The following is a 12,676-nucleotide window of genomic DNA, read 5'->3' on the forward strand; positions in this document are numbered from 1 at the left end:
GAGATAAAAAAAGGCCCATATTCAGTCCGTGGTCAGTAGTATTTACTATCGTGATATGTGTGGGCAGTTTTCGACCTCCGTGGCAGCGCCCGAATGACGGACACACATGCCGAGGAACCCAAACAGTGGCTTCTATACTGCACTTTGTTCCATTCTCTGGTGCTTACAGTTATTACATCATGGGAAGCTGGGGTGGGAGGTTCAGATGTGAGCTCTTCCCAAGTGGGGGAGCCTGTCCCCCATAAACTGATTGAATAGAGAGAATATGCAGCTATAGCTAACACTTGGTTCAAGAATCATAAAAGAAGGCTGTATACATGGAAGAAGCCTGGAGATACTAAAAGGTTTCAGATAGATTATATAATGGTAAGACACAGATTTAGGAACCAGGTTTTAAATTGTAAGACATTTCCAGGGGCAGATGTTGACTCTGACCACAATCATTAGTTATGAACTGTAGATTAAAACTGAAGAAACTGCAAAAAGGTGCGTATTTAAGGAGATGGGACCTGGATAAACTGACTAAACCAGAGGTTATACAGAGTTTCAGGGAGAGCATAACGGAACAATTGACAGGAATGGGGGGAAGAAATACAGTAGAAGAAGAATGGGTAGCTTTGAGGGATGAAGTAGTGAAGGCAGCAGAGGATCAAGTAGGCAAAAAGACAAGGGCTAATAGAAATCCTTGGGTAACAGAAGAAATATTGAATTTAATTGATGAAAGGAGAAAATATAAAAATGCAGGAAATGAAGCAGGCAAAAAGGAATACAAATGTCTCAAAAATGAGATCGACAGGAAGTGCAAAATGGCTAAGCAGGGATGGCTAGAGGACAAATGTAAGGATGTAGAGGCTTATCTCACTAGGAGTAAGATGGATACTGCCTACAGGAAAATTAAAGATACCTTTGGAGAAAACAGAACCACTTGTATGAATATCAAGAGCTCAGATGGAAACTCAGTTCTAAGCAAAGAAGGGAAAGCAGAAAGATGGAAGGAGTAAATAGAGGGTCTATACAAGGGCGATGTACTTGAGGACAATATTGAAATTGAAGAGGATGTAGATGAAGATGAAATGGGAGACACGATACTGTGTGAAGAGTTTGACAGAGCACTGAAAGACCTTAGTCGAAACAAGGCCCCGGGAATAGACAACATTCCATTGGAACTACTGACAGCCTTGGGAGAGCCAGTCCTGACAAAACTCTACCATCTGGTGAGCAAGATGTATGAGGCAGGGGAAATACCCTCAGACTCCAAGAACAATATAATAATTCCAATCCCAAAGAAAGCAGTTGTTGACAGATGTGAAAATTACCGAACTATTAGTTTAATAAGTCACAGCTGCGAAATACTAACGCGAATTCTTCACAGACGAATGGAAAAACTGGTAGAAGCCGACCTCGGGGAAGATCAGTTTGGATTCCACAGAAATGTTGGAACACGTGAGGCAATACTGACTCTACAACTTATCTTAGACAATAGATTAAGGAACGGCAAACCTACATTTCTAGCATTTGTAGACATAGAGAAAGCATTTGACAATGTTGACTGGAATACTCTCTTTCACATTCTGAAGGTGGATGGGGTAAAATACAGGGAGCGAAAGGCTATTTACAATTTGTACAGAAACCAGATGGCAGTTATAAGAGCCGAGGGACATGACAGGGAAGCAGTATTTGGAAAGGGAGTGAGACAGGGTTGTAGCCTCTCACCGATGTTATTCAATCTTTATATTGAGCAAGCAGTGAAGTAAACAAAAGAAAAATTCAGAGTAGGTATTAAAATCCATGGAGAAGGAATAAAAACTTTGAGGTTGCTTGGAAGAGCAGTTGAACGGAATGGATAGTGTCTTGAAAGGAGGGTATAAGATGAACATCAACAAAAGCAAAACAAGGATAATGGAATGTAGTCGAATTAAGTCGGGTGATGCTGAGGGAATTAGATTAGGAAATGAGACACTTAAAGTAGTAAAGGAGTTTTGCTATTTGGGGAGCAAAATAACTGATAATGGTCGAAATAGAGAGGATATAAAATGTAGGCTGGCAATGGCAAGGAAAGCGTTTCTGAAGAAGAGAAATTTGTTAACATCGAATATAGATTTAAATGTTAGGAAGTCATTTCTGAAAGTATTTGTATGGAGTGTAGCCATGTATGGAAGTGAAACATGGACGATAAATAGTTTGGACAAGAGGAGAATAGAAGCTTTTGAAATGTGGTGCTACAGAAGAATGCTGAAGATTAGATGGGTAGATCACATAACTAATGAGAAGGTATTGAATATAATTGGGGAGAAGAGGTGTTTGTGGCACAACTTGACTAGAAGAAGGGATCGGTTGGTAGGACATGTTCTGAGGCATCAAGGGATCACCAATTTAGTATTGGAGGGCAGCGTGGAGGTTAAAAATCGTAGAGGGAGACACTAAGCAGATTCAGAAGGATGTAGGCTGCAGTAGGTACTGGGAGATGAAGAAGATTGCACAGGATAGAGTAGCATGGAGAGCTGCATCAAACCAGTCTCTGGACTGAAGACGACCACAACAACAACATGATTTCAATTTCGTGTCATGAGACCCTTCCTCTCCAGCACAGATTGAGTCCCATTCCCATCACTTACACCAGATGAGGGAGGAAGGGGAGGGGCAGTGGGTATGGGAGAGAGGGATGTGGGATTTCCTATAGGGGGGAAGGGCTAATTAATCATTTGATTTCATTAATTAGCCTATTAATTTGATATCAAAAGTGTGCCTGTATCAGAGAGGGGGATGGGAGAGGGGGTTGTGATTTCCCACAGGGTGGGGGGGAGGTGGTAGATGGGGGGGGGGGGGGGGGGGATGGTGTGTTTTCAGAAAGGCAGATTCTCACAAGGATGGACTATCCCTAGGGGGTCATAAAATTAATCCACAGAATAATAGGTTAAGGGGAGGGGAAGGGGGGCATAAGTCAATCAAGTATGCCACTGAATGTATGCAACCCACACTAACGAAATGTTTCAGTTCCAAAATGTGTCAGTTCCCCCACTACTATTGTCAGTTGCTGATTTCCATAATTCAATGTCTCGGTAAGTCTTTGCATTTCAAACCTACACACACACACACACACACACACACACACACACACACACACACACACACACAAATTCTCCCTCACTGTGTATTACTAAGTGGTTTCACGTGTACGATTTATACGATTTACACGGCAGTCTTCACATCTCAGTTAATATTACAAATGCACATAAAATGGACAAAAGAATTTAAAGTCTTTCTGTATTCATGCAATAAATCAAAAACATATTTGTCCATTACAGAAAATGAAATAAATTGCAATTATGTTTCGATTATTACCAAGCACAGGTAAGCTGTGCCAACGAAGACGTGAATACCTAGTGTAAGAAAGTGAAAGAAATGACAGATAAAAGAAAAAAAAATTACCTGTCACTACCGGCTGTATCTTCAGAAGAGGACACCCAGTGATGACAGGAGCCTCCACCCTGGCTCTACAGTGAAACAGGTTAGCACACCTCCCACACCCAGCCCCTCACTGCTACTGTGGGGCCTGCGACACTGCTGACACAACGTAGTTGGGGGGCCAGGCTGTCGCACTGGTGAACCACGTTCGGCCACGACGATTCCTGGCACTGCTTCGCTTCTCTGCTCATTAAAAATAAGTAATTAATTACAAACTTATAAATAGTCAGCATGTAGTCCTATAAATACATTTTTAATTGTGTATGCAATCTTTTGTTCGGCTGAATTGTTCCACATAATAAAGTTTATTGTAAGCCTGGTCTATGCAACGTGGAACTAACTTAAAAATTTCTCATTTTGATTTTTGACCTGGAATGGCATTGTTGAGTTAGAATTATGAGCACTCATGTTACCAACTACTGGTGTAGTCTTGTTCTGTGGCAACTGACAGTAACATTTTAAATGAAAGAATAGTCAGGTGAGATAACTATTGATTGTTTTTCTTTCCACAGGCATTTGTGCATGTCTCAACAGCATACAGTAACTGTGACCATAAAGCACCACAAGAAATTGTGTATCCTGCCCGTGGCAACTACATGAAACTAATAGAACTTGCAGAGAATATGGATCCTGAAAATCTTGAGAAACTGACTCCAGAGTATGTTATATTATTATACACTATAAATAAAATCTCTCTCTACAGGTGCATCATAATTATTTTAGCAGTTACAAGATATCTGTTGTCCCTACACCCATTAATTCTACAACATTACAAAACGCACATGCAAATTTCTGTCAAAACAATGGTAACACTTATGTACCATGACATAACATCTGCTAATGTCAATCATTCATTTGCCACAAACATAATTTTTTTTATTATAGTGCAGGTATCAGTGGTAGCTCTTGGCTAAAGTTAGTGGGAGTACTGCTCTATAAAATAGCATCATTTGAAATATTGTAAAAGGGAACTTACATGTATAAAAGGAAAATTCATTCAGAAACTTGTTAAATTTCTACAAGAATAAAATCATATTCTTGTTTTCTTTAATTCAAATTGTTACTTTTCAAGCTTAATCTATTTATTTGAAAATGAAATCCATTCTTCTTGTTTTTATTTATGTGAAAAAATCAATATGTTTCTGCTTGAACTCTGGATGATAACTGAGAAAAAATTTTCTCCATTAAAAGGACTCCAAGTGCATGCAGTCTTTCAAAATTCATAGTGCTTTTAAAAAAGTTTTTGTATTTTTCAGTGTTAAAAAGCAGCATTGTGCCTCTGATTTAGTTATCCAAACTGTCAGCAGGATTTTTATGAGTTTTGTAATTTCACTAAGAACATAATATACATTATTTAACAAGATAAATATGAGCAGCTCTGTTAATTTGCAATATTCATGAACATCAGACCTACAGTACAATGCTTTTAGTCAAGTTTCAAGGTTTTCATTGTCAATCATGGAATAAGCTTCAGAGACCAGTATCATATCTCCTGTAGGGTGTTCATTCATACAACTAGTGAAGCATTTCTCACTGAAAAATTTAGCAGGTACTACGTATTTAATGGAAGTATATCTGTCCATTATACAGTCAATTGCTTACTCAGCTTCTCTGAAGAGTGTCTTCAAAAGATTCTCACGGTGCTTTTAGTTCCTTAATTGTAAAATAGCAGTTTCAAATTTTGTTATATATTCATTAACTTCACTTTCTTGAGGTTGCATTTGGTTGTAAGTTATTTCAACATAAGGCATAAGCCATAACAAAATCTTAAAATTATCATCATACAGGTATTTTAAAATTCCTGTGACAATGGTTCCATCAACATTTGTTGTTGACTGAATTTCAGTAATGCTATTTTTTAGAGATTGTAAATTTTTGTGGTGTGTATGTTCAAGTTCTATGTTGTAGAGGAAACACATGGAATGATGATGTCCATATGCTTATTGAGAATGGACATGCATTGCAGTGCTCTTGAGAAGACTGTTAGATCAGCCTGAATGTTAGAGAACAATTTTGTTCCATTTTGTGCAATACTCACTTCCTTTTTATTTATTTATTTGTTTAGTCCTGTTGATTACATATTATACAACCAATGTACAAGTAATATAGGACAAGTCAATTGAAGCACTACAGTAGTACATGAACATTTATAAATCACATTGCACAGACATTTGTTTATTTACCAAGAACAATGACTAGCATGCAGTATTAAAGCCTGCATTATGCCAAAAACAGTTTAAGTAACTGTTTAAAATAGTAGAATAAGTGATAGTGCATATTTTTATGCTGCTGACATATATAAGCAGGTAAATTTGCTTCATGGTCATGGTTTGGATTGAATACAAATTTTAACTGCATTCCTCAAGAAGAGGTTTAAGTGAATGCTCAAGAGTGTGGAATACATGAGAGTTCATATTTTCTAGTGATGACGTAGTTAAATTTACATTTTATCACCACAATTCCAGTTAAACTAAAAGTAACAGCATCACACTTTATCTTTAAGTGAGTGCTTTTTGTAGGCAGTTTCCCCCACTCTTGTACCTTACAACTCTAAGTATTCATTAATTTTATAGAAAGTTTGTTTGATGAGGAATAATTTCAGTTTTCTTTTGACAACCTGTACATTATTGATTTCCTTTTTTATATTGATAGGGAGCTTATTGAAGACTTTTATACCTGACTCAGTAACTCCCCTGTGTACTTTAGTGAGAGTTGCAGAGCCTTGGTGAAAATTTTTCACCTGTCTTGTGTCATGGTTGTGGATGTCACAATTTTGTTAAAACAATTCCCTGTTCTTGGCTACAAATAACATAAGTGAGTATATATACTGACCTGTGATGGGTGATGGTAAGTATCCTGAGAGATTGGAAGAGACCTCTGCAAGATGCCCCATTAGGGACCCCACATATTAGTCTCACTGCTCATTTTTGTATTCTGAAGACTTTTTCAACGCCTGCAGGATTTCCCCAGAAAATTACGCCATAGGAGAGAACAGAATGGAAATATGCAAAATATGACAACAACATTATTTCTCTGTCCACTAACTGATGGAGAGCTCTTAGTGCAAAGCATGATGTGCTGTTTCTTGACCAGCTGATCAATTTGTTCTTTCCATCTTAGGTGACTGTCTATCTGGATACCTAGGAATTTTGTATGTGTGGTTTCATTAATTTTGTGATTATTAACATGTGTTTCAGGAACTTAATTTCTTATTTTTTGTCAGAAACTGTATCATACTGGTTTTTGAAATATTTAAGGTTAGGCTATTCACAGTGAGCCATTTGTGTACTTGGGTAGAGACTGACATGCATTGTGGAGTTGTGTCCTTTTAAGAGGATACTTATATTGTTGGCAAACATTACTATTTTTGCTCTGTTATTGATTGTGATTGGTAGATCATTAATGTATATCAGGAAAATTAGTGGCTCAAGAATTGAGCCCTGCAGGACTCCATACTTTATATTTCCCCAGTCTGATTTTAATGCTGTACCTGTTCCCCTTAAGACAACCTTTTGCTTCCTGTTCTGTAAGTATGATTCTATCCAAGTCAAAGATTTGTCTTTAATGCCATAATATGGAAGCTTCTGTAAGAGTGTATTGTGATCTACACAATCAAATGCCTTGACAAGGTCACAAAATATCCCCATTGGATACCTTTTGTAGTTCACCTAAAATTCATCTGTTAGGTTAAATATAGAACTGTCTGTGGAGGAGGCCTTACGAAAGCCGAACTGTGTAGGAGCCAGTAAGCTAATTTGTGTAGTGTGACTATAAATCCTATCATACACTATTCTGTCAAATACCTTTGAGAACACTGGCAGCAGAGAGATGGGCCAATAGTTGGATATTTCATCCCTTGCTCCACTTTTGTGGATTGGCATTACCACTGCATGTTTTAATCTATCTGGGAACACACCAGTTTCCATAGATTGGTTGTGCAAATAACACAATATATAACTGAATAAGTCTGCACCTGATTTTAAAATCCTACTTGATATGCCATTGTATCCACAGGAATCTGAGTTTTGAGTAATTTTATGGTTTTTTCAATTTCTTTAGGAGTTGTACTGCTGAAATGAAGTGCTACTTTAGATGTTGTTTGCATGTGGTTAAGTAGTTCAATACCTTCTGCATGAGACTGTTTATTATGGTTCACTGTTTTTTCAGCTATAGTGAGAAAAAAATTGTTGAAATCTAAGGCTGCAACTTTGTGGTTATTATTGTCAGGATTTATGTTCCTATTTGTTTCACTTTTTATGATGTGCCATATGGTTTTTGTTTTATTGCTTGAGTTCATAATTTTTTGTGCATAGTGCAACTGTTTGGCCTTCTTGATTACACTTGTTAGAATTTTACAGTATTTCTTATAGTGTAACCCTACTGCTGGGTCTGTACTAGTCCTCTATTGTACATACAGATCTCCCCTTTTGTTACATGATATTTTTATGCCAGTAGTTAGCCACTCTTTCCTTTTACTACAAGTTGGTTTGATTTTAATCTGTATTTGGGGAAAAGAAGCTTCAGAATCTTTAAGGAATAAGTTCAGGAAAGAGTTGAACTTCTCATTCATGTGTCAGCCTGGTATACTTCCTCCCATAGTTCATGGCATAAACTGTTTCTGAACAAGCAAGTAGATTCAGCATTTATTGTTCTAACATATTTAACTTGGTTACAATGGCCATGTGCTGTTTCCTGCTGGCAAGTTTTATGGTTGTCATTTGACCATCGTGATCAGAAGGACCATTTGTTACTACCCGTGTCATCATTTCATTGTAGTTTGTGAGATCTAGGAACAGATTATCAATCAGGGTCTAGCTGTGCCCATATACTCCTGTTGGGAATGAGATCATGGGGAGCAGATTGAAGGTTAACAATAGTGATTCTAATAGTATCTGAGTGTTATGTTTTGTGAATAAGTTTATTTTACAGCCACCACATATGATGACATTACTATTGTTTCTATAAAGTTTAGTAAGGACTGTTTCTAGCTGAGAGAGAAATTTTTGAATGTTTCCCATAAGTGTCCTGTAAACTGTTACTATGATCGGGAACTGTGATTCAAGCTCTAATTTGACTGCACAACATTCAGAGTGCTCTTCAATACAGTATTTAGATACATCTATAACTTGTGACCTAATAGTATTGTGTGTGTAAATTGCCACTCTGCCTTGTCTAAAGTTGCTCTGATAGTAGGAAGAACCAATTTTATAACTATTTAAATGTAGTTGACAAATTTCTGATTAATTTCTTGAAGAATTATGTCCAGTAGTTCCAAAATATGTTAAAATATGGAACTGCAATTTGTTTTCTTAGAATCCCCACAACACTAAAATATTTCTACATTGAATATGTACTAAAGAACAAGGATGACTTGAATGTGTTCTGATACATCTCTTATGTCATTGCCCATGATAGTTTGTAAAAGAATCTTTTCCAGTTTCTGTCCTTATCTTCTCATACTACATTTATTTGTAGCAGACAGTTAAGTATCTCATTCTGGATGGGCTTAAAAACACCTTTGACTACTACACTAGATTCTAAACGATTGTTCAGATCTGAATCTAACTTAGATGCATAATTTAATAATTCTCAAAGTGCCCCTGTTTTCACTGGAGCAAATTGTCTTTTTTGTGATGCCCACGTAAGGGAGTTTTGAATTTTCAACAAAAGAAAATACAGTTTATTACTCAGAAAAAGTTCCTCTGTTATTTTCAACGTACTGAAAGTCTTAACACATCACTAAGTTTCTCCTTAATTCTCTCTGTTCCTAAAAGTGAAAGTGAAACTGCATTATTGGCAGGCCTCTTTGACTTTTCATGCTTTTTAGTTTGTTTCCATCATTTTGTTTACATTTCTAAAACCATCTTTTGTCCACATTACATCATCTACAAACAGCAAATATGGAATGCAAAACAGATTTTTTTTATTTCACAGGAGAAAAAACAACTTTTCAATTGGAACATTCAGAACTGTTCTTGTTCTTGCCTACACCTCTTTTCTTAACTGTAGCTTTCTCATAGAGAGACAGCTGTGAAAAAGAAAAAAAATTTATAATGTATGTGAATTCCTAAGGGATCAAACTGCTGAGATCATCGGTCCCTAGACTTGCACACTACTAAAACTAACTTATGCTAAGAACAACACATACACACATGCCTGAGGGAGGACTCGAACCTCTGGCAGGAGGGACCACACAATCCGTGACATGACACGGTGCCTGAAACAACGTGGTCACTCCGTATGGCTGGCTGTGAAAACCTAAGCTGTTGAAGTTCATTTACAGACACAGAAATCATGTCCGCATAAAAGAAAAGAACCTAAAAAATGAATTAAACAGAATAGCTGACAACAGGCTAATAATCTTATTCGACACTATATCACATTCAAGGCTGCAGTACCCAGTTTTTAAGCATTAAGTACATCCACATGGAGAAGGAAAAAAACTATGTTTGTGAATTTATATTATTTGTGTTTGTTAGCTCTCCAAGATGTTGAAATATTCTTGAAATGTTGTTAAAAACTTGGGATGAGATAACAGACATATACATTTAAAATTCTTTCATTAATTGGTCTGGACATTTCATAGTTTTTTCAAGTGTAGTATTTACACTGATTATGTTTGTGATTTTTAGGTTGCTGGGAAATCTACCCAACACATATGTTTACACAAAATCACTTGCTGAAAACGTGATAAATGACTTTAGAGACTTGTTACCAGTGGCAATACTTAGACCGTCAATAGGTAAGTACTTCTCTGTATAATACTAGACTGTCAAACACAACAAAGAGGAATATGCAGATAAAATATAATTTTTCTTTGAGTTATTCAGGTTCTAAAAAATAATGAGAGCTTTTAAAATGTCATTGTATAACGAAAAGCATTTTATGTGTTATATAGAGCCTAAATAAGTCTTTTTGTGATCTTCACTATGTATAAGAGGAAAAATGACACTTTCTAGCAAACCTGGGAGTGCTAGTGTGACAAAGTATGTGGCACAACTTCTTTAAGCTCGGAAAACATGAGAAAGGCTGTAGTGGGAGCAAAGCTGTGAGAGAGGCCACAGTCTTTTTTGAGTAGATCAGTTGGTGAGCACCTGCCCATGAAAGACAAATGTCAGAGATTTGAGCCCCAGTCCCTCACATAGGTTTGATCTGTCAGGAAGTTTCAGATGAGCACACACTCCACTGCAGAGGGGTGATCATTCTGGAACCTAGAGGAGTCTACTTTCATTTTACATAGTTGTGTAATAAAATAAATAAACAAATAAATAAAAACGTTCATTTACTTGTTTTACCCTTGAAACTAAAAATCATTGTTTGCAGAAATAAAAATATTGCCATTATTGATCTATTCCAAAATGAGGCATTTACTTACACTCAACATACTTCATTATCATGCTTTGAAATTTACTTTAGTTCAATTAACAGATTAACTTTTGCTCTTACTTATATCTTAGTTATTTTCATGTTCAGTGGATCTTGTCTGCAATATTTTGGTATGGTGTGTAACTGGATTTAATGAAAGATGCAGCAGAGCCCTAATTATGTGAATAAAAATTGTCAGAGCTTCTGATTGTTCAAGACCTTTTCAGGATTTAGTAACCACTACTAATTATCTTAGGGTCACGGGAAACAGTATTTACATCAGTCAGTGTGTATTTTTATTGCCATCAAAACATTTATTATCTATGATATTCCAGTTCAGCTGCATGCATGATCTCTTAATGAAAGCTGGTTTCAGAGAAAATAATTTCCTGTGGCACATAAACAGTGTTACTACTTAATTTCTTTGTACATAGAAAACAGCATTTAGAGAACATCAACATCATTATTGTTTTGCGCTCCAGTTTTGATTTTTGCAGCATTCAGACAGTGTCCCACTAAATTTTATACCTGAGAAAATCACAACTTTAAAGCATAAACCCTTGGTAGTTTCCCTTCCAAATATTTTACAGGTACTAAAACTATTGATAATTATAAACTATATTCAGTTACTAGTAAGTATTGTGTATCAGCTCAGGTAGTGATGACTGCAAAAGAAACAGACAAAATCTACATGTATTTGTGAAACAATCCACATAAATTCTTTGTGGCAGAAAAGTGTGAGGAGGTTGATTTTCCCCATAAACAGATGAACTGTCTTTGTCTGAGTCCAACAACAGCATAGCAGAGACAAGCAATTTTCAGATACTGTAATTATTGATGAGGTGAAGGAAACATTCGAAAACATTGGCGATGGTAAAAAATTATTGGTGAGTGAAAGTTTGCTAAACAGGTGGAAAACACACAATGTGGTATGACAGCTATAATTTTTGATGGAATTTATTCCCAAATGACACAGCAGCTTTTCTGATTCCTGAGGAATTTAAAGACTTAAAGAAGAGAGTTACACACCTGATCAACTATACAGGGTGAGTCACCTAACATTACCGCTGGATATATTTCATAAACCACATCAAATACTGACGAATCGATTCCACAGACCGAACGTGAGGAGAGGGGCTAGTGTAATTCGTTAATACAAACCATAAAAAAATGCACGGAAGTATGTTTTTTAACACAAACCTACATTTTTTTAAATGGAACCGCATTAGTTTTGTTAGCACATTTGAACATATAAACAAATACATAATAAGTGCCATTTGTTGCATTGTAAAATGTTAATTACATCCGGAGTTGACGCTTGAGTACCACTCCTCCACTGTTCGATCGTGTGTATCGGAGAGCACCGAATTACGTAGTGATGCAAAGGGAACGGTGATGGACCTTAGGTACAGAAGAGACTGGAACAGCACATTACGTCCACATGCTAACACGTTTTTATTGGTCTTTTTCACTGACGCACATGTATATTACCATGAGGGGTGAGGTACACGTACACACGTGGTTTCCGTTTTCAATTACGGAGTGGAATAGAGTGTGTCCCGACATGCCAGGCCAATAGATGTTCAATGTGGTGGCCATCATTTGCTGCACACAATTGCAATCTCTGGCGTAATGAATGTCGTACACACCGCAGTACATCTGGTGTAATGTCACCGCAGGCTGCCACTATACGTTGTTTCATATCCTCTGGGGTTGTAGGCCTGACATGTCGGGACACACTCTATTCCACTCCGTAATTGAAAACGGAAACCACGTGTGTATGTGTACCTCACCCCTCATGGTAATGTACATGTGTGTCAGTGAAAAAGACCAATAAAAAGGTGTT

At 36.9% G+C, this 12,676-nt stretch overlaps 1 protein-coding gene across 1 annotated transcript in view; it reads left to right on the forward strand.

Annotated features, from left to right (window-relative positions):
* LOC124711506 (fatty acyl-CoA reductase 1-like) overlaps positions 1–12,676 on the forward strand; it is a 239,946-nt gene that overhangs the window by 131,334 nt on the left and 95,936 nt on the right. The window contains exons 3-4 of the mRNA XM_047241619.1: positions 3,978–4,123; positions 10,098–10,207. Coding sequence (XP_047097575.1) covers positions 3,978–4,123; positions 10,098–10,207 — 256 coding nt within the window. The remainder of the gene's footprint in view (positions 1–3,977; positions 4,124–10,097; positions 10,208–12,676) is intronic.

This window comes from Schistocerca piceifrons, chromosome 8, assembly GCF_021461385.2.
Source record: "Schistocerca piceifrons isolate TAMUIC-IGC-003096 chromosome 8, iqSchPice1.1, whole genome shotgun sequence".
Lineage (NCBI taxonomy): Eukaryota > Metazoa > Arthropoda > Insecta > Orthoptera > Acrididae > Schistocerca > Schistocerca piceifrons.